At 35.5% G+C, this 21,345-nt stretch overlaps 3 protein-coding genes across 4 annotated transcripts in view; 1 reads left to right on the forward strand and 2 right to left on the reverse strand.

The window, feature by feature from the left end:
- The window catches only part of LOC139116474 (uncharacterized), a 22,866-nt gene extending 18,597 nt beyond the window's left edge, over window positions 1–4,269 (forward strand). The window contains exons 9-10 of the mRNA XM_070679101.1: window positions 1,218–1,388; window positions 1,871–4,269. Coding sequence (XP_070535202.1) covers window positions 1,218–1,388; window positions 1,871–2,202 — 503 coding nt within the window. The 3' untranslated portion in view covers window positions 2,203–4,269. The remainder of the gene's footprint in view (window positions 1–1,217; window positions 1,389–1,870) is intronic.
- On the reverse strand, window positions 4,252–11,435 carry LOC139116487 (uncharacterized). The gene is made up of 9 exons (XM_070679110.1): window positions 11,403–11,435; window positions 9,941–10,014; window positions 8,933–9,017; window positions 8,218–8,537; window positions 7,849–7,954; window positions 6,333–6,457; window positions 5,345–5,567; window positions 5,019–5,116; window positions 4,252–4,519 (listed from the first exon to the last, which is right to left on the reverse strand). Exons 3-9 carry the CDS (start codon window positions 8,988–8,990, stop codon window positions 4,466–4,468), a joined length of 984 nt encoding a protein of 327 aa, XP_070535211.1. The 5' UTR covers window positions 8,991–9,017; window positions 9,941–10,014; window positions 11,403–11,435; the 3' UTR covers window positions 4,252–4,465.
- Window positions 11,436–13,902: 2,467 nt separating this feature from the next.
- On the reverse strand, window positions 13,903–18,555 carry LOC139147400 (uncharacterized). Of its 2 annotated transcripts, none has more exons than XM_070718502.1 (6): window positions 18,452–18,555; window positions 15,787–16,422; window positions 15,505–15,525; window positions 15,007–15,036; window positions 14,713–14,742; window positions 13,903–14,004 (listed from the first exon to the last, which is right to left on the reverse strand). In XM_070718502.1, exons 1-6 carry the CDS (start codon window positions 18,510–18,512, stop codon window positions 13,937–13,939), a joined length of 846 nt encoding a protein of 281 aa, XP_070574603.1. In that variant the 5' UTR covers window positions 18,513–18,555; the 3' UTR covers window positions 13,903–13,936. The 2 variants fall into 2 exon arrangements, with proteins under 2 accessions (XP_070574603.1, XP_070574596.1); XM_070718495.1 differs by having other exon boundaries at window positions 15,505–15,528.
- Between the last annotated feature and the right edge of the window lie 2,790 nt (window positions 18,556–21,345).

Below are 21,345 nucleotides of genomic sequence, written 5' to 3' on the forward strand. Positions count from 1 at the left end.
TATTTGTGGTCAGTCACGTGGTTCACCTCGACCAATCAAAAAGCGACGGGCAGGGCATGGTAATAGAATACATTTTAAGAGACAGTGAGCTGTTGTATACCGAAATGAAACTTATAACTCCATTTTAATTAAAGACAAGTTTAAGATATCTGTTAATTATTTGTTAAGTTATAGATCAATACATTTTTAGAGGTTGGGTAGTACCATTTTTAATTGTATTGTTTTCCAGTTTTAATTTTGTTTTCGCATTCCCTTTTTTATTTTGTGCAGCGTGCAAACTGGTGTTGTTATGTTTTTCAAATTTATAGATCTTTTCATTTCCTCATGTCCCCTATCAGTATGTCTATATTTGTTTCAGGGAAATGTGCTTATCAGTGAGCATAGTTTTAATCGTAGGCTACTCTTTCATATAATACTAACTGTCCATCTGTTTCAAACGACATGATTTCTAAGGTATTTTGTAAGCGTACTCGTTAAAATGAAAATAAATGACAAGAATTCTTTACCGCTTTACTTCTTAAATGATTATACTCAATTGTATATTGTTTATTTATTCACGTTGTTTGGGTGAAATTTGGAATCTACTCTAATAATACCGTATTTGTTTATTCAATGCCACAAACTACAACGACGACCCCTTACCTTTAATGATAGCATTATCATGGTTTAAAGTTTTTTGTAGTAAAGCATGAATAAATTAATTATTCTTATGAGGAGCGTAGTATTGCATCTTATTTTTGCAGTTATGTATGTCTACAATAACTAAGGAGATACAAAAGGTATACTTGACCGTTAGGTTCCGGAAATATATCCTACATTAGTTATCTAGAATTCGTTTCTGTGAATTTTACAACTGCTAAAATTTCAGCTGTAAAGTAGTAAAGATTATATTAGTGTGTTTATGGCTAAAACGCTGCGATGTGATTGGTTGTAACTTCAAACTAATATATTTCACACTAGAATGGCCATCGATATGATGTAAGAGCAGTAAACCAACCCAGAAGCAGGTATACAACTCGAGTTAGACCAGTTTAAGACATATGTCCACTCGCTTTCGCTAGTGCACGTGTCTTGAATTTGACAAAATATCATAGTATAGCTGTCACCAAGGGTTGTTTATTGCTTAACTATCTGTTTAATTAATCTTGTTCGTGGGTAATATACCAACCAAAATTACACAGAGCTAAAACATGAATGTTTTGCTTCAATCACTTTAGGAAGTCGCCATTATGAAATCGTGAACAAAATCTTAGAGAAACTGTCCAGTCTTGATCCTACTGACAAAGACAAAATGTGGCAAGAGATAGAGAAACTACGACAAGACGTAGAGATATTAAAGGAGTCTCACGAAACTCTTTCTGTTTCAATTCGGTCACCTCGTGTATCAGGTGAGGTGCAATCGATATCTGTTTTCTGTTTGTTCATATTAACGGCATCAACTTTATTCAGTCTTTGTCATCCGATATGTAAAAATATTGAATTTCAGAGTTATATGATTCAGAAATCGATTCACATAAATTAAAATAAAACGAAGCTTAAATATTTTCATACAGCAGATAGCCCTATTACATATCATACCCTTATATTTTCATGATAGTGTTATCATGTTATTCAGCAATATGGGGCAACGGCTTTTAAAAATTTATGAAAAGCACCGATTGATGAAGAACTCAAGGTTTATTCAACGGATACCCTTTCTTTATTTGAAAGTGTGGAGAACAGAACAAAATAATATGACATAGCGATGTTGGAATTGTCAATCTTTCCTATCGGGAGTGCGCTAATTACTAGCAATCATCTGTACTTCATGTTTAAAATTAATATGTCTCATTTTAACATTTATTTGTATCTATGATACCCTGCTTTATAGACACGCCGAGTGCTACGGCAACATATCTATCTACCCCGCGTTCTCGCAATGACACGGTCAAGGAAAGAGATATACGCCCTCTTGCAAAGAAAGTCAAACTGATCTGGTCACCACTCTCCAAGCATATGAGGGTAGACATCACGAAGACAAAGAGTGGAGAGGGTGTGATGGATGACGAAGGCAAAGCTGAGGCTGTTCTGATGAAGTGGCTAGATAACAGCAAGGATACTGGTCGTGGTTATCGTACATGGGGAGAACTACATTCACTGATATCGAAAATTGACAAAGATCTCGCTGATGATATCGTTTATCTTCATAAAGATAATCACTGATGGAGATAATTCCGCAAAAAAATGTCCATCCAAAAGACAAGTCATTCTATCAGAATGATTGTTTCATACATATTGTGGCATACTATCTTCCTAAATTATACTTAAGCACCAAACATATATTGAAAAGAGTGCCAGTGTGACATTTGGTCAACAACAGGTGCCCTTTTCGTCGATATGTTTAGATACGAATCAGTAATATAATCATAGGTCTTTGAAGAATTTTTCTTAAAATTGTAAATTGACAATAACATCCTAATTCTTTTGTTTATGAATTCCTCTTTACTAGGCTGTTTACAATATTTGCGAATGCCATAATCATTATGCATTTCCTTAGTCTTTCCGATGATAGTGACAAACATAATGTTTGAATTCTTCTAATAAACAATATACAGATCTCCTCCTTGGAAATAGCACGGAAAGCAGAACGTTAAGAATAATAACGCAAATTACTTCAAGTACAATGTAATAATATGTGTTACTTCAAGTATATAAAGTAGTAATTGAGCACAAATGCATGAAATTTGAGTACCAGATAATATTACTTTGTACTTGAAGTAATTTGTGTCACACACACACACACACACACACACACACACACACACACATATATATATATATATATACTGGATAAGTTAGTGCCGCATTTCTATGGTGGAAGGGGCGTGGCACCCCAATTGTTCTTATGACCAGAGGGCTGGGCTCTGAAAATTGTGACTAAAGTCATTGGAGCCGTGAAAAACACGATGTAATATTTTCTCTTTCAGTTGTGCTTGTTCCCAAAAGAACCTAAAATTGCTAGATTTGGTTGAGAATACCATATATAATACTAAATATACGCTGCATAGACACTTCTTTGAGAGGAAATGGTGACATATTGCAGAGAAAGGGATTGATTGTAGCATCAGGAATGATAGTGTTAATGGTTATGTTGACAGATAACAACATAGCGCCCTCAGTCGTTTTAGAATTCACTCAAGCAGTGATGTCCAAAAGGTATAATGCAACTTCCAATATACACACAAACACTTTAGGAGTAATATAAGTTCAAAGTAAATCAGAAATGAACAGGAACAGAGAGTTTACATTTATTAATTTTATGCAATAATGGAGTATAAACGGCTCTCACAAAAGATGATTTGAGCACAGTAAGAAAATAAGAAAATAATAATATTATGAACGCTTGAATCACATCCACGTGGCAACGGAATTGCTATACAGTGATTAATATACAAAATGAAGTAATTCATCTCATTTAAAAGAAATGATATTGAAATACTATTGAAATCCAAACATTAACAAAGACGTGACTACAAACTGTTGACAAGTGGTACATAAAATCTCGACGTGTCATGCAATTTATGTTACATTTCCATGAAACGCTCAATTCAAATATGCCATTGCAAGTACCAGCCAATTTATTGAATATTTAGAAACTTGGGTATCAGAATACTAAAGCAAATAGTGTACATACATGTAAATATATAAAAAACAGAAACCAATCTCAAGTTGAAGATGTACATGCAAGAAAGCTAGGACTAATGCAAAAAAACCCCATATATTTGGTGATTCATATCAAGTCGTAAATCATACCATATGATATTTTTTTCTTTTTAATTTCCAGCTATAGCTGTATACTTTTATATATTTTTAACATTTTTTTGACAATCGTAGGCGTAGTATACTGTAGAAATCATGACTACAATAGAATATGCGCTTGATTCACTTTAGTTCTAACGCATGGAAGTGTTGGATATACTTTTCAACTATGCATAAACACCATGAATGATGATCCAAAATTTTCTAGTTAGTCTTAAATTATTGGGATGATATTCCTACTCATTCAATTTATCAACTCATTTATAAATGTGTCATCATTGGAACTGAGTGTGATGAATTCAGCCTTGTATTTGCGTAGATTAATCTACGAATTTACAGTGTAATCAGTTTTGTACTTCAACTGAATAGAACCAATTGTCATGGGACTCTGTAATGTTTCTTATCTATAATGAAAGATGTTCAGTGATCCGCTTATCCTTCGAAATAAATAACCGCTAGGTACCAAGCACCAAGACTGAGCATTTCTCATAACTTCAGTGACTGTCATTCTTTCCTATGGTTTGATGATACTCCAGGCCAATACGGTCAATAAACGTCTGGGCCAATGTGCTAGAGAGTTATAATTTAAAGTCTTCGAATATAACGTGTGCAAACCTGGTTCTTCTAGATTGATGCCTAGCCTTCAGATACATACATACATACCAAGTTACAAATGGTTACAAAGACAGAGCGTATAGTTGATATTTGACATCGGTGAAACCTGCAAACCAGGAAAAGTAACATTCATCATTGATACATCCTTTTATAGAAATTAAGGGATCATGTTCAATGTTGCAAAATTAAGATGTAGGCTATAAACAAACTAAATATCATCATGATCCTACAACGGATTTCGATTCGGTATCACAACTCTACAGTAAATATTTCCACCTTTCAGCTGTATATTGTTACTAAAACAGCTACATTGTAGATAAAGTGTAATCAGCTGTTGAGCTATCGGTCGAGACTGAGTTGCCCCTTGCTGGTTCACTATAAATAATTAATAAGTCAGTGACTTTGAAATGTGTGGTGATACCAAGGCTTGTAGTTAATATAGTGCATACAATGTGCCTGTCTCCCACACACAGTTTAGGCACCGAATTTTAACCCACTGTATCTTTTTTGTGGATGAGTGTGCTGAGAGGAGAACAAACTTCAGGTCGCGTGCTAAATTGAGAACCAGGCTAATGAATTACGGCAATTCTGTTTCTTTATTTTACCTTGCATCCGTCTTGATGCCATTCACTCGCACTGTCCTTCATAGAACGACATCCACGCTGTTCAGCGTCCATGGTGAAATTCAAAGTCCTCGAAAGATCTGAAAATAATCGTATTATAATTGTGATGATACGAACCATTATTTGTTTGTGTCGTTACAAAGATCGTAAGAAGTACGATTATAAAGCCGTCGTAGTACACACGTAAAATGCATTCTCCTGTTGACGAAATAAACGTCTGCTTACGGTTATTTCAGAAGTTTTGTTATACTGTACAGTTTTATCTCATGCACTCTAGAATTCCAGGACATGCATGAGCATCGACTTACCGTTCGCAAGGCTAAAGCTGAAGATGTGGTCCCCCTCCTGCGTAATTTCGCTTTCAGGAATAAAGATATGAGTAGTACGTTCATCGAATTCAAAGAGAGCAGAGAATTCGCAGTACCTCTGGGTGGCCGACACATTAGAAGTGGTCATACACAACGTCAAATTTTCTATGAGGTGTAAATTTGAAATTAATTTTATCTGAACGGCGTGTTGCACTCTCAGACTCTGGAAGGAAAAAGATTAATAGAGAATGCATTAGCATCACTTGGCAAAACCGTGTCTGGAGACGAAGTCGCTTTCCCACTATGGATTTCAAGTTGATTGGAATAAAATAATGTAGCTACATATGACAATATGTTGACAACTAAGATATAGCACTAAAAATATTTACGCCTCCCTTTTATACATTGATATAGCAGTTTGTTTATTTGTCTTTGCCTTGAAATTGTTACACTATTAATTACTAAGGACTTCTCGACAATCATCTTTGTTACTTTTTCCCACACGTCTGCGAGCATTATCGTAGCCGAGTCATTCTTTCTCCAATCGTAAATGATGTCTAGTTTGACCGAGATTGGCAGCTGCCTTGAAAAGACACTTCGCAGTGTAGCTTACATGAGCAATATAAAACTTGCGACTTTTGTGTTACTGTGCGTACTGATACCGTCATTATGATATGAGAGATTGAGTAATAGATTTGCAATACCTACAAGGCGTGCTTTATAGAAGTATTGTTTATGTGTCAACTGTCGGAAAACGTTGATATTTTCCCCTCTTTGAAGTAATCTTTCAGTAATAACAAGTAGTTTTAAAATTCTCCTCTGCAATAATTTCTACAGTGACATAGATGTCAGCACTATGGAGTATATATTCAGCTTCCGTTCCATTAATAAAAAAAATCAAGACAGCTATTCACTGAGGTTTCCATCGCCCGGAAAGACGATACAGAGAGTAACGATTTGCATAGATCACAAAACATAACGCTCTTACTTCAATTTGCCAAGTGTAGAAGGTCATGTCTTCGTCTGGGTCATAGTAGCCCACAACGGTGACCTGCTTTTCGGGATGAGTATATTGTTTGCCCAACCAAACTCTCAGGTCATCCTTTAAGTTTGCTGCTTTGGCGTGACAAAACAAACGAGAAACACCATCACTCATAGCTGTTTGTCATTTCTTTCTCAAGAATATGCAAATATAAACATATCAAAATATATAAATTTACATGAAATGGCAAGGGCCATTTCTCACGCTATGTTAATGGAGGTAAATTGTCAAATGTTTTGGACAAGCGGCCCACCAACTTTACGTACACCACTCTGAATGATAAGATAATATTCAATATGGTCGCTATCCTATTTGAATTTATCTTTATGTCCATCAGAAGTGATACTTCTCAAAATTTGCTTTGCCAATCAAAAGGTTTGCTTAATCCACTTTACAAAGGGGAACCGACAACAGAAAAACTAAATTTTTATATAGAAAAGGTTTGAAATATGGAACAACAATATCCAAGTTTGTATCGCGATAAACATGAGTGTTTGTATAGTAATTTAGGCATATGTAACAAATAAATTGTAGATATTTTTAATTTGTTCGTAAGTCAATGCATTGAATTACGTGAATTTGTTTCGAAAGTTGGAATTGTATTTAGAAACCATTACATGCCCGGATACGATATTCATAATGAAATTTCGTTGACATTAGTTCTGGAACTCAAATGCACAAAGACTCAAACATGTATGTATACGACAGAGCAGATATATTGGCATATGTCGATGTACATTTCGCTGAAGGTTACCCTGCAACAATCAATGAAGTACGTACACAATTTCTCTCAAGCTTTTGTAAGAACAATTCGGAGGGCGAATTTCAGATATATGGGATTGAAATTAGTGGCTAATGTACTCTATACTAATGAATATTCTTCTGATATAAACCTTTAAAGTGACTCGGGAATTTTAAATCGCCCAGTGCTAACAACATCAAAGTTACTATAAAGCCAAACGATTAACGGCAAATGGTCGATACGGTGCTAATAGAATTGATATATGAGCAGAGTGCAGGATGTGTATTTTGATTAAACACATTTTATTGATGCTGTAGCGCAGATGCAATGAACTGTAAACGACAATACAATTACGCCTTGGAGTATTTATTGTACAGGCAGTGAAATTATGTTACATCATATGATACTAAAGATCATGAAAAAAAGGTTTGTCGAAATTTGTCGTCTGAGAGTCACAATATTATAAGACCCTATTTAAAACAAAGTGACATGCGTTGCGTCATATTCCTTGTGCAAACTTTCAAAGTTGCATTTCGGAAAGTCAGGATAACTGTTTCTGACAGAGAGTACATCGTCAACAAATAACCGCAAACCTTAGAATCACATCGTCAATAGCTTCATATCAATATATTAGTATAAGATATCTTTGTGCACATGTAAAAATATGTATGTATGACTACTTGTCTTTTTTCAAAGCAATAAAGATTCACACAAAATTACCTTCGACATCGCTGCCATTCTGAAACTTTAAGGATAAGCTTAAAATATCATGGAAAAAGCCGGTCTCTTGAGTTTTGCTGAACAAATTACTACCGAACCTGAAAGACTGAAATCAGAACCCAAAGCTGAGTCTCTATTCTTTGTTCCAATGATTGTAAGGGTAAACAGATTTTATTGTTTCCGAAACGTTGATGTCGATAGTAACTCTGATTAAGATATGGAAGGTTTTCGTATGATATTTAGTTGTTAGGCTAAGGTTTTGCTGTCGTTAAAATGTTTAAGTTTTATAATTGTTGAACATTTACGTAAAGATGCAGTCTATGAAACCTTCAATAGGGGAAAAAACTTACACAAGTCTATGTCACTTACTGTGAGGTACAGGGTCGTTTCTGGTACTATATTAAGAAAGGAGTCGATTGCCGGGATTTCGAAACCACTGCGAGGACTCAATTGGATTGATGAATTGCAAATCTCACTTGCAATGTCTTTCTCGACATGTAACACAAGCGACGTCGAGTTCAGAGTAATTGAACCAGTGCCTTCTTCTGTTGACTCTAATATGGCCATTCCAATATCGTCAGCGATGTCCACGATGGCATTGGTTATTGTTATGAACTCATCAAGAGTAAGGTTCATATCCTCTGCACGTTGGGTATTTTTCATGACGTCATCCATCGCATTCAGTATTACTGCAGGAAAATATTCAAATATTCGCACTTTAGTGTCGTATTAAACCCTATGCCGCTTCACAGAGAGAGAGAGAGAGAGAGAGAGAGAGAGAGAGAGAGAGAGAGAGAGAGAGAGAGAGAGAGAGAGAGAGGGGGGGGGGAGAGAGAGGGAGAGAGAGAGGGGAGAGTAAAGAGAGAGAGAGAGAGAGAGAGAGAGACAGAGAGACAGACAGACAGACAGACAGACAGACAGACAGACAGACAGACAGACAGACAGACAGACAGTTACTTTTGACTATCGTTCGATTCAGACGAACCATACAATTTTCTCTGCACTATCCTTTGTGCAAAGTACCTGAATAACGGAGGTTAACGCGTAAATACGAATAGTAATATCCATTGTCCGCACATCTTACCTGTACCCTTTTCGATGCTTTCCTTGTGTGTGTTATTTGCAAGATTTGATGTATACATTGCTAGGTCATCAATTATTCCAATAACCTGGAAACAGTAGTGAAGTGTCATTTTAAATCTAATACCACGAGAGACACAACAACTACGTATTCATATGAAGGAACGCTTTGAGAGGGTACGGAACCCAAAGTCTTTCTAATGCAATTACCATCTTTTGGGCACTAAAAATGACAAACTGTCTAGCTATCTATGACAAATGTTAGCATTGTAATTTATTATGATAACGCAAGTTGTGTCATAGTCACATAGTAATTTAGCAAAGCAGGTTAAAATTAACTTTATTGTCCATGAAGACGAGTAAAACGGAAAGTTAGTTTCAGCTTTTGTCAGGCTTCTATCATCGTGTACATTTATACTGCCGAAAACACGATTGGAACTACTATTTGATAATTGGATGGTGAAGTAATGCCTATTTGATCTGCAAATGTAAGCTCATCTGCTTTTCTTTCTAAGTTACACACTTGATTTATGAGTAATTTGTAATATCGCAACATTCAGCTATAGGGCACCTAACATGTTTGAGAAATTCGAAAAATATAAAAATCCAATTATCCCAAATTAGTTCCAATCCTGCTCGAAGTAAAATGTTCACTTACTTAATTGGAACATTATCATTAGATGTTAATTTTAAAAGCGTGTGCCCGTATATAACTACGCATATTAATCTATAATATTTTACATTAGTAATGATGAACAGAAAGAGCTCTGTGAAATGTTTGATATTGTTTGTATCTAATTTCACAAAATAACAAACTGGTTGCAAAAAGAGGTAAACCTTTAAATTAAACGCGAAACAGCACAAGGAGGTTATTTCACATCAACTTACGCCAATACATTTGAAGCACAATATCCCATTTTCGTTTAGCCTATTTGCTACAAACACGACTGAACCTCACCAAACAGCATCCATATAAGGTCATCAAATACATATCTGTTGATAAATCACTTACTATTGTCGTAGTAATGCTGCTGGCATTCTCATTCGATAAGTCAGCTACACCTTGAACTAATTCTTCAAGGGATGCTGAAATTCCAAAAGTTAAATAAATAATGAAAATATGAATCTGAAAATAACTGGTCATGTAAAAAGGGCTCATCCTAGAAGTGGGTGCATAGATTTTTTTCCACAGGGATCGATACTAAAAGCAGAGCGTTCTAACACACTTCTAGTACAAAGTAATAATATCAGGTTATTCACAAAATACCGGGATTTTTGTCCGAGTACATCGTGCAGCGGAGGTATTGTCGCGTCTCGGACAATACCGTAGCGTACAATGTACGAGGGCATAAATCCCGGTATTTTGTGAATAACCTTATTATTATACACCTTTTTAATCTAGCTTTACTTGAAAAAAGGTAGAAATTTAGGCGTTTTTGGGATGCTTCTCGCGCACTGCTACTGAGCGATCGCGAGCAGACTTGGAACGCTTTTAACGCGTCCGCTAAGTGCACAGAACGAAATTTCAACCCGCGCTGCGCAGTGCGCCTGGTAGAAATTTTACGTCAGCAGCATAATTTCACTCAAATACACCGGTTTTGGACTGATCATGATTTGCTTTGTGAAGTACTGAATGTTAAGAAGTATATATTGTAGTAAAAATGTTAAATATTCTCTTCTTTTTCCTCGCGTTGACGTAAAGGTGTTTTGAGGTCAAAGGTCAAATAGCGTCCAATAAAACCTAAAGTTATTGTACTCCGCGTCAAAGTTATTGGACTTCGCGTCCACTGATGCCGAAACTTACTGTACGACGAAACTCCATAGGTCACAGACGTAGGTGTATAATAAGATCGGTTACTTAATTTTCATGCATCCTGTAATCTTCAGACAGAACTAACAAGTTCCTTGCTCTACACTCTTATCTTCATAGGTGAGAGTCTCAACTATCATACACACATACACACACACACACACACACATACATACATACATACATACATACATACATACATACATACATACATACATACATACATACATACATACATACATACATACATACATACATACACACATACATACATACATACATACATACATACATACATACATACATACATACATACATACATACATATATATATATATATATATATATATATATATATATATATATATATATATATATATATATATATATATATATATATATATATATATATGAACTTGTGTGTTTATGATTGTCTGTAAGACTCAGTCGAAATTTTTCGTATTTTATTGATTAAATACAGACGATTTCATGTCAACGAAATTTTACACAATTCTATTATGATTAGTTAGTATAAATCAAGTATTCACGGTGACATACACACAGATGCATAGTTGTAGAAACATGGAAAAGACTACAAAGAATGTGTATGACAGGTGTCCTAGAGCAAGGAAATTCCGATATAAATAAGCCATAACACTCTTACAATGATTCGTCCGAATGGTGGTTATTGTCCTCGCGTCTGTAAGTGTAAGAAAGGGAAATTCTTTTTGACATCATCCAAAACACATGGACAGTATAAGGCATATAGGCGGGACAGGGAACAGGAAATAAGCTACAGGGAGTTTTAATGACGGAGACAACAGATGTACAGATGAATGCATATACAGCGCACGAGAAAGGTAGTTCGGTTAAGTTGAATATTTGCTGTAGTCTCTTTTAAAATTGTTTTACTAGACGTGCCGTTAGCGTGATGTTCGTCGAAATACAAACAGGAGAATTCCTTAATGCTCTATACGTCCAGCCGAAATGTTCTACATAATTTTCTGTGTGCGTTGTTTGAATGCATCAATGTATGAATATATTTATAAACTACCATGCACACAAATCAAATCCCAAATTTATTTATTTTTGTTACGGAGTAAACACAGCTATGGCGGCCAGTTTGACTTGCCAATATCGGTAATATTAAGTAATTTGTTTTTCTGCTACCAACCTGGGCACTCTTATCTCTGTTTATTTATTCTAAATTTAGTATGAGAAAGGTTGAAAGTTTAATTTAGGTAAAAACAAAATTTTTCACTTTCTAGGTGCATACTAACTATCATTTAACCAAATATTGGAATACATAGTTTACCATACCCCGTGTCATCCTATGCACCACGCTCCGTTATTTCAATTCGCTGGGAGCAAGGAAGGGAATCTGACTATACTTATTTTAAATCCCCAAATTGTTTATTCTGGTAAACCACCAAAGAACCCCTTACTTTTCGAGTTTTACGTCATTCGTAAAGCATGACGTGCTGTTGTTATTATCTTTTACATTGTCCCTCTCGTTGCATAGGTGTACTTAGTTGCTTGTGTCATATATGCACAATAATATGAACATTGACATAAACGTATCGAAGTACTTTAAATCTTGAAAGGCAAAATCGACAAAACGTTGAACAGAGGTTTCTTAGAGCTTGACCATTCTAAAAAATAAGAAACATCAGTATTCACCAGTATTTGTCTGAATAAAGGTCTGAATTGTGGTTACCATCTCAACAAGATTGCAAAGAAAACGAAGTGTTTCGGCGATAAAACCTAAACCACATCGACAGAGAAACATAAAAACAAATTCAATAACAGGTCATCTATACAGAGAAGTGCACCAATAGAGATCGTCAGGGTTTTTCAAGTTGAGATAAAACCCTGGCAATTCAATATATTCTGTCACGGGTGTATATGTGGTAAACATTATGTAACAAATGCAAACAGTCCTTTTATTGATTTCTTTACTTGTTTCCGCCTTAATTAGAAATTGGCATTGTTGCAATAGACTGAAAATTTGAAAACTTCACTGAAGGGATTCACATCATTGTATAACTGGAGAAAGGGATCCATTCTTACATTGCATTGTATGCGTAGTGGCTTCTCATCCAAAACAAAGAAAATATGAAAAAATACAATACTTACGCAGGACAAATTAAACTACACTCAAACATAAGTGTTGTGTTACATTGATGTGGTCAACATTGTATACAAAGATCCTACAACCATTCTTTGTCACGTAATACATATTGAAAACGCATGACTATTGTCATTATAAGTGTGGGCCCAAGACCTTTTAAACCAAGATTCGCATTACTTATTAAATCGAGAAATATCTCCAAGAATAAAATTTGCCTGAGTACTTCTTATATATATTGGAGTAAATCTACAGAATAGAATTTTTTGAAATTCTACACAGCTCTTAGCTTTAGCCTGTCATGATCATATAAATTAATTTGAATTTCAGAACGAAATAGTTTTTGAAACCTGACTATTGGAAATACCACGATATTTTCAGTTAGTTGATTGTAAAAACACGAAACGACGATTATAAAACGTAACCTAATAATATATAAATCACATTCAGATAATTTCGACAGAGGGATGACGTAACTGGACGTTAACGTCACAAAAAGAGAACTATGAGAATACATTAATTTACTTTTAGATTACGGGTTTGATCTTTTAAATATTCATTAGCTCTTAAGTACGAAAATTCTAAAACATATTTTTGCACTACTACTATATATGAGGATTTGCAACTTTTTGCAAATTTGAAAAGATTATACCTTCGTGGTTTGATTAATACATCTTTGTGTACCTGAACCTGTCTCTAAATTGTACTCAACAAATCAAAAATAGATATTTTAAAGTATTTTCATAACTTTGAAATGTTCAAAATGACATGTACACAAGAAAAGAAAATTGCTCTAAGAATATGACCTTGGATAAAGGAAACATAACCTCATCTAGTCCAGCAGTTGTCAGATTTGTAGTGTCTGTAAGATTTTATCATGTACATGTATCAATGTATGGGTTTTGATATCACTTTAGAACAAAGAACAATTTTACTTTACAAAGTAGAACTATTATACCCTTGTAGATTGATTGTTTTGTCTTTGTACCTGACATTGTGTACTCAACAACTCAAAAAGTGATCAATTAACGTGTCATTATTACTTAGGAACGTTTGCAATTAAAGGCACGTTAGAAGCGTGTGAAGTTCAATAAACGAAATACAAACTCACCTTGTCCAGTTGTCGGATTCGTAGTGTCTGAAAGAAGGGATCATGTAAAAATGTTGATATTACTGTAGAACGTAGACCTACATAGGCACACGTAGGAATACAGGTCAAAAAGGTTAAGTGAAAACGCTCCTAAATGTATCCTAAATCTTTTATTGATCAAACTATTAAGAGTAAATATCAATTTTTAATTGTGGCATAAATATCAACCTGCTTTAACCACAGCTGGTCATTTCACTCTCAGTGTGTTCTTGAATCAGCACTGAATACTGCAGTCTTCTCAAGACGCATAATTCTCAGTACATTGTTCTCTCAGCCAGACATCAACATTCCGCACGTTTGAACTTTCGTTTTGTGAAGGGGTTTTGATCTCAGCGAAGGAATTTCGTTTCTTGAACTTATTCGACAATCTGGGACGGCCCCTATTGGGTTACGAGTTTGATATTTTAAAAATATATATATCTTCAGTACCTCTTTTGTTCGAAAATTCTAAAACATACTTTTGCACAACTACTACACATGAAGAATTGCAACTTTTGCAAATTTGAAAAGATTATACCTTCGTGGATGGATTTATACATCCTTGCGTACCTGACCCTGTGTACGCATTGTACTCAACACATGAAAAATTAAAATTTCAAAGTATCCTTGCAACTTTGAAATGTTCAAAATGACACGCAAACAAGAAAAGCACATTGCTATAAGAATGTGACGTCGATAAATGAAAGATAAACTCACCTAGTCCAGCAGTTGTCGGATTTGTAGTGTCTGTAGGATTGTATCATGTACATGTATCAATGCATGGTTTTGATATTACTTTAGAACAAAGAGCAATTACTTTACAACGTAGAACTATTATACCTTTGTAGATTGATTGTTTCGTCTTTTTATACTTGACAGTGTGAGCTCAACAACTCAAAACAAGTGATTGTTTAAAGTATCATCATTTTCTTCTGAATTTTCATAATGACAGGCACACTCGACGAAATTGCTGTAAGGCTGTGAAGTTCAATAAACGAAACACAAACTCACCTGGTCCAACAGTTGTCGGATGTGTAGTGTCTGTAAGATTGGATAATGTAAAAAATTTTGATATTACTGTACAACGTAGACCTACATAGGCTTAGACACGAATGTAGGTCACAAGGGTAAGTGAAAACAAGATCTAAAGCAGGCGGAAGGAGTAGTAAGATGGTGCAGAATTATCTTGAAATATACACAGAAAAAAAATCAGTGGCACATAGTAAACATGTCACAAGTCTGTACAACCGTAATCGGCAATGAAAGGGATATAGAGCTAAACATACAACACCACAATGTAAACATTGAAAGTTCGTCAAAAGTGGAGATAACACTTACTTTCAATAACCTCATACCTATACGTAAATGAATATTTCGATGGTAGAGAACATAACTAGCCCATCTGTAAACACGAACCTTTCAGTGGGTTACTTAATAACATTGAAATAGACAGTGACTGAAGCAATGACATGCAAGACAATAAAACATATAGTTTTGTAAAATGAGTACCTGGTACTATGTGTGTCGTGGCTTCTTCATGAAAATAAAAACAAAACAAAAATAATTAAAAAGCTACTTGATCCTGTTTATTAATGGCCTTTGCTCCAAAGCATCATGTTTTCACATCAAGGACAAAATAGCTATCACCTTGTCTAAAGTGACAATAGTATTGTTCTCTTTTAGCTACCATAATCATTTTATGTGTCGATAAAGAGCGAGTGACACCATTACCACAAACCACACTGTGTAACGTGTATATTCGCATATTGCACTGAAAATCGTTTGACCTACCTTTCACAATTTTGCATTTACTCTCAGCTTCTAGTATCTCTGATGGCAACAATTCTCTGTCATATATCTGCATACACGACACACGGGCTCTTGTTTCGCTGCTATCGACTGTTCTTGCTCCCATCCTGGCTGCATAGTTGGTAGCTAGCTGCACGGAGCCAATATATGAAGACCGGAGGACTTGATCCATAGCCCATAATTTAGCGGTCCCTGTGTTTTGATTATAAGTGGCGCCAACGAAGTGCCATTTGTCCCGCTCGATATCACCCTGCGACAGAGTTTCAGTGAACTCCAGACTATCTCGCTTAGTTATCATTAACGATAATTCTTGAGAACCGCCATTCAGGTAGACTCCCCAATTGTCAAGGTTGTAATGAAAAATTGGGCCATCACGTCCAAGTGGATAGATGTACGCCAACATTGTGATTGAGTAAATAGTGTCGTATGCACCGTTGTTCGGGAATTCGATGAAAGAGTCAGTGTCTCCTGTGAATCGCATGGCTCCATATAATGTGCCCTCCGCGACTGCTTCAAAAACCATGCCGTCGCCGGCGACGCCATGGTTTTCGTTTCCAGATGTGTCCATCAAAAGATCTTCGGTGTCAAGAGGCCAGAAAGCCACTGGGTCCGGTAGAACTGTAGGTAAATAATAAGATTAAGAGACCCACTATCGTGTTTGATGAAACGTAAAAGACTATCTCAGTTCCGTGAGTCCTAAAATATACATTTACAACGCAAAAAGAACTATTCATTTATATTCCCGATATAATTTAGACCTTCATTGCCTAAGCGTGGCGAATGAAAATGTACTGTTCCAGCTGATTCAGGTCACGGACGCACGCTCCCCGTCAGAGAATTTTTGGGGTTTTTCAAATGCTGTTTCTCGGTCGGATATTCTCACAAAATGTATGGCCGCCATAATCAAGGACAGTTGAAAAGAGGGGATCGCGTGCCTTCGTCTTAATATTGAATGTAACAAAACAACGAGTAAACTAAATAGTAAACAGATCGACGCAAGTAACTCATTGTGTTTTCCACCGAACGTTTATTCGAGCCAGCTATCGTTTGCGTCATACATACATGTGAATGCAGTTCGTCTCAACCAACGTTGTTGCCACGGCTCAGGTTGGTTGAGACGGCCGACGCACACTGGAAACGATATCCATTGTACATAGCGCCATGTTGAAAGCAATATCTTAAATATGAATGCCGGTGAAAGATGCTCAATTAATCTTGCCGTTTTCATTGGCATTTTATCGTCAAAAAAGAAAAGCAAAACGGAATAAAAACAAAATGAGTTTCCTTTGATTAACATCCCAGAGTGAAATTGTGTTTTGTCGATGGAAATGAAACTACCAATACTGCAAACTTTCCTCTCATCATGCAGCCTCAAAAAAATAAAAAGACAGACGTTTATTTCTTGAGATAGACGTTACACTTTATAGCCGAGAAAAGAACTACCTTGTGTGTGTCAATTTTTCCGGACATTTGAGTCATTGGAGACAAGGTACAGAAAGTATCTATTTTTTAAATTGTTTATTGGTCTAATAAATCACCTATTCGAAGGCCAAAGTGTAAAATTGCTATATTGTCAACTCTACCCAACTCATTAAGGCATTATGGACCTTGGGCTTACCCTGGCTGGGGGTACATGAGAAAACTGCTCGGTCTGAATGACACGAGGAGACAGCTCCGGATCACGTAAGTTATACATTAGGAGTTTTGAAAAGGATACCAGCTTTGATGTGTGTTTTGAGGAACAAGTATGGCTAGAAGCTAGAAGAAAACGACAGAGGTCAAACAGCTGTTCTCTGCACTGAAAAGTACGGCTGAAACATTATTTTCGAAACAAATATTGCTGGCAACTGCTATATATACTTTTCCAGCATCTATTACAAAGTCGAAGTCTTATCTTCCTTGATAATCTTTTGGATATCCTTCAAGATCAGGATCAATGCAGCTTGTACGTCTAAAAGTCATGGTCATTAATAATTATGACTGTAGTATTTCTGCACGTACAAATCAACCAATCCCGAAGAAAAACTGTGAAGAGAGGATTCTCTCTAACATTGCATCATGATTTTTTTCAGAATTATCAATAATGAAGGTAAAGCCAGCAAACTAAATATTTTGAATAGGTTGTAGCGACATCTTTAGGAACAATCTTCACAGTACTTCCCCTGGCCGATGGCTCCGTACAGGCTTCAACATTTTCTGCGTCAGTTTATATTTCCCGTTTTCGCATAGACATGAGCAGTATCCTTAAATTTCGACTACAGTGAAGACGTCGCTTGGCAACTACCTGTGTTGTTGCGATTGAAACTGAAGATGCGAAATTGAATCAACGACGTGATTACCAAAGCAAAGAGTAGATAGTAAATAACTTATTCCGTCAAAGGCACATTTTCGAACTTCCAGGGAAAAAACGTCGATTGATTAATAAATACTACGTTTTGGTTTATAGTTTTAGCAAAATTATATACTATTTAGCCCCTTAAGAGCTTAAGTTACCACAGAACAGTTATATTATGAAAGCACCAAGGTAGCTCTGTACTGTTGTTACGAAATGATACAACAAACGTTATAAAATGTAACGAGTACGATTATAAACGATAATATTAGACAACGATTATAGACATAAATATATATAGTACGGCAACCCTACCTGTCAGACAAGGGTATACCATCTGTAAGATAACAAAAACCTTTAGAACCAGCACTGCCATGGTGAAATTCACATGCCAATCGCTCCAAGTAGAAATTCTAACTCAACAGTGAACCTCAAATTTATAATATGTTTCAGTTGACTGACCAGAGAATGCCCGACTCCTTATCTTAATTGAAATGAATGTTGCCTGAAAATTATAAACAAGACGTTATCGACTATTGATGAACGTGGAGTAAAGGGTTCATTCTTGCGTTACCTTGACCCTTTTGATATAGTTTCCATGATATCATTTAATGATAAACAGTTACTCCAGCTGCTCCCTTGTTCCCTCGGAAACACCCAGTTGAAGTTGACAAGAAGGCCTGTAAGTACATGATGTCAACAATAATTTGTATATTGTAAATGATACCTCGTATCAGAATAAAATATACATTTTCATTTTAGTAAGATTATCATAAATAATTTTGCATGATTCCTTCAGGAAAAGATGTAGTAGGATACAGTTTGTATATGTCTCTCATTTTTCTCTTATAATGAAAAATAAATAGAAATCAACAACACACAGAGGAAACCTGTTCTAACTTATGATCATTACTATCCACTTCCTAGAAAAAGGTTCTCCTAACTGCGAGAACGAATATGTGTACGGCTATGACATCGGCAACATAACCCTTGCCAGGCTTAATCATCATAAAGCCCTTGGTATCATCCTTGCCCAAGATCTTCACCAATCATGTTTAACACATTGTTAGTGAGCAAATTGCATTGTTTGTTTATTAACTGCAATTGTAATCTCATTTTTAATGTTCCTGGTCTTCGTCGTTTGTTTGTAACAATTTTTCGTCCAGTCGTTGAATATAACACTGTTATTTTCAATTCTCCATCATAGCGGCACAGAGGAATAAGATGTGACTATGATTTATATCTCACATTTACATCGTCGAGGGGATAGTTTTTGACTGTATGTTCCTGCATGAATGTCTTTTGTCACATTTTAGTTGTACAGATTGTGTCACTTTCTCTTGTTTCAACGTCCCTCGTATAATTGCGTGGAGAGGGGGCCAAATGTATTGTCCTCATAATAGAGTGGATGTAACAAAGACAGGACAGCTTCATTCGTCGCATTTCCGTTGAATTCACTTAATAGTAATATTGAATATCATATGATTCACTGTAATTTTACAAGATAAATACCTTTATGGACTTGTCTAAGTGAGTTTAATCTGTTGTAACCTTCTTGTGTGTAGTTTCTTAATTTTTCAGTTTTGTCATTTATCAGATTTGTATTCTATATTTCATATTTTCATAAATTTTAAGTGGCTTCCAACTTGCGCTGTTGATGACAATAAATTGAATAAAAAATATATTCCACCAGGAGACATAGAAGGAAATTGCTATGCACAAACACTGATAGTATATTATTACTATCCGAATAACATACGCAAACATCCTTCACGATTCGAACAAGTATCAAAAGCGTTAAACTAAAGGCTATTGTCATGGATTCATTTTCCGAGATAACATATGCAAACTCGCACCTTGAATTTCATCAGTCTAACACAACCACTCTACAAGTGTAGCAAGCCTTGCTAACTACACAAAATACATTTGTTCTCGAAATGTAAACTAGTTTATCCCCAATAGTTTATGTAGATCTGCTCAGTATCGAGCAAATATATATATACTCACACACACACACACACACACACACACACACACATATATATATATATACATATATATATATATATATATATATATGTATATGTATATATGTATCTGTGTCTTTGTCTGTCTGCCTGTCTCTTTCTGTCTGTCTATCTGTCTGTCCTTGTCTGTGTCTGTGTATATTATATATATATATATATATATATATTATATATATATATATTATATATATATATATATAAATATACACTTATATGTATGTATGTATGTATGTGTCTGTCTTTGTCTGTCTGTCTGTCTTTCTGTTCGTCTATCTATCTGTCCTTGTCTATGTCTGTGTATCTATCTATCTATCTATCTATCTATCTATCTATCTATCTATCTATCTATCTATCTATCTATCTCTCTCTCTCTTTCTCTCTCTCTTTCTCTCTACACATATGTATATATATCATTTCTGTTGCTGAGTCTATCAACAAAAGTCTATCTCTATTGACCTTATATGTGCAAACAATTGTTAGAATTCAAGCAAGTTTCAAAAGCGTACATTAAACAAAATTCTTCTGTTCACAATGCGTTTCCCATACGCAAACTTTATATTTACATTTCCGCAGTCAAACACTAGATATGAAATCGCAAAACTTTGTGTCGAATTTACTATGTTAATTTTCATGTCATATTTGGATCTAATCGCTCATCACATATCGATATTATACTCTTCAAATTGCCTTTCACTTTCAACACTTCATTATTTATAGATCTTTCTTATCCATTACATTTGCTATGTTAACTACGTGCAGAAGATAGTATATTCTGTGATTTAAGACTCAGTTCCTGCATTTACTGGTTCACTTAATATATTTGTGAACTCTTCTATATCATGTAGGTTCTTCATTTTCCATTTTTTAACTTGTTATAATGTGATGATGTGGCACAAACGGCCTTGTATTCATTGCTCTCCAAAATCTTCCGGAGGTAGGTAGATCTGTCTCCGTGTCTGTATAGTTGTTGAACAACGACATTATAATACTACAGTATAACATTTAGCATGAATGATCGCATATTTTCTGGTCGGCGCACCTGACTCTTTACTCCCCAGTCTTTGCCCATACCCCTGGGTACTCTTACGCTATTGCTAGCATTGCAAGGTTGCTACAGCAGGAGGAGCGCTTCTTTTTGCAACAGAAAATTAAAACTAGTTTCAGCACTTATTTGACCACAAG

The sequence above is a fragment of the Ptychodera flava genome, chromosome 2 (assembly GCF_041260155.1).
Source record: "Ptychodera flava strain L36383 chromosome 2, AS_Pfla_20210202, whole genome shotgun sequence".
Taxonomy (NCBI): Eukaryota; Metazoa; Hemichordata; class Enteropneusta; family Ptychoderidae; genus Ptychodera; species Ptychodera flava.

Coding starts and splice junctions, on each gene's coding strand:
- LOC139147400 (XM_070718495.1), bottom strand. CDS start 18,512: ATGGCAGTGCTGGTTCTAAAGGTTTTTGTTATCTTACAGATGGTATAC. Junction 16,423..18,451: donor GGTATACCCTTGTCTGACAG/GTAGGGTTGCCG, acceptor ATTTACCTACAG/TTCTACCGGACCCAGTGGCT. Junction 15,529..15,786: donor TAAATGCAAAATTGTGAAAG/GTAGGTCAAACG, acceptor ATTTTCATGAAG/AAGCCACGACACACATAGTA.
- LOC139116487 (XM_070679110.1), bottom strand. CDS start 8,990: ATGTATACATCAAATCTTGCAAATAACACACACAAGGAAAGCATCGAA. Junction 6,458..7,848: donor GAATGGCAGCGATGTCGAAG/GTAATTTTGTGT, acceptor ACGCCAAAGCAG/CAAACTTAAAGGATGACCTG. Junction 5,117..5,344: donor CAGCTTTAGCCTTGCGAACG/GTAAGTCGATGC, acceptor GATTATTTTCAG/ATCTTTCGAGGACTTTGAAT.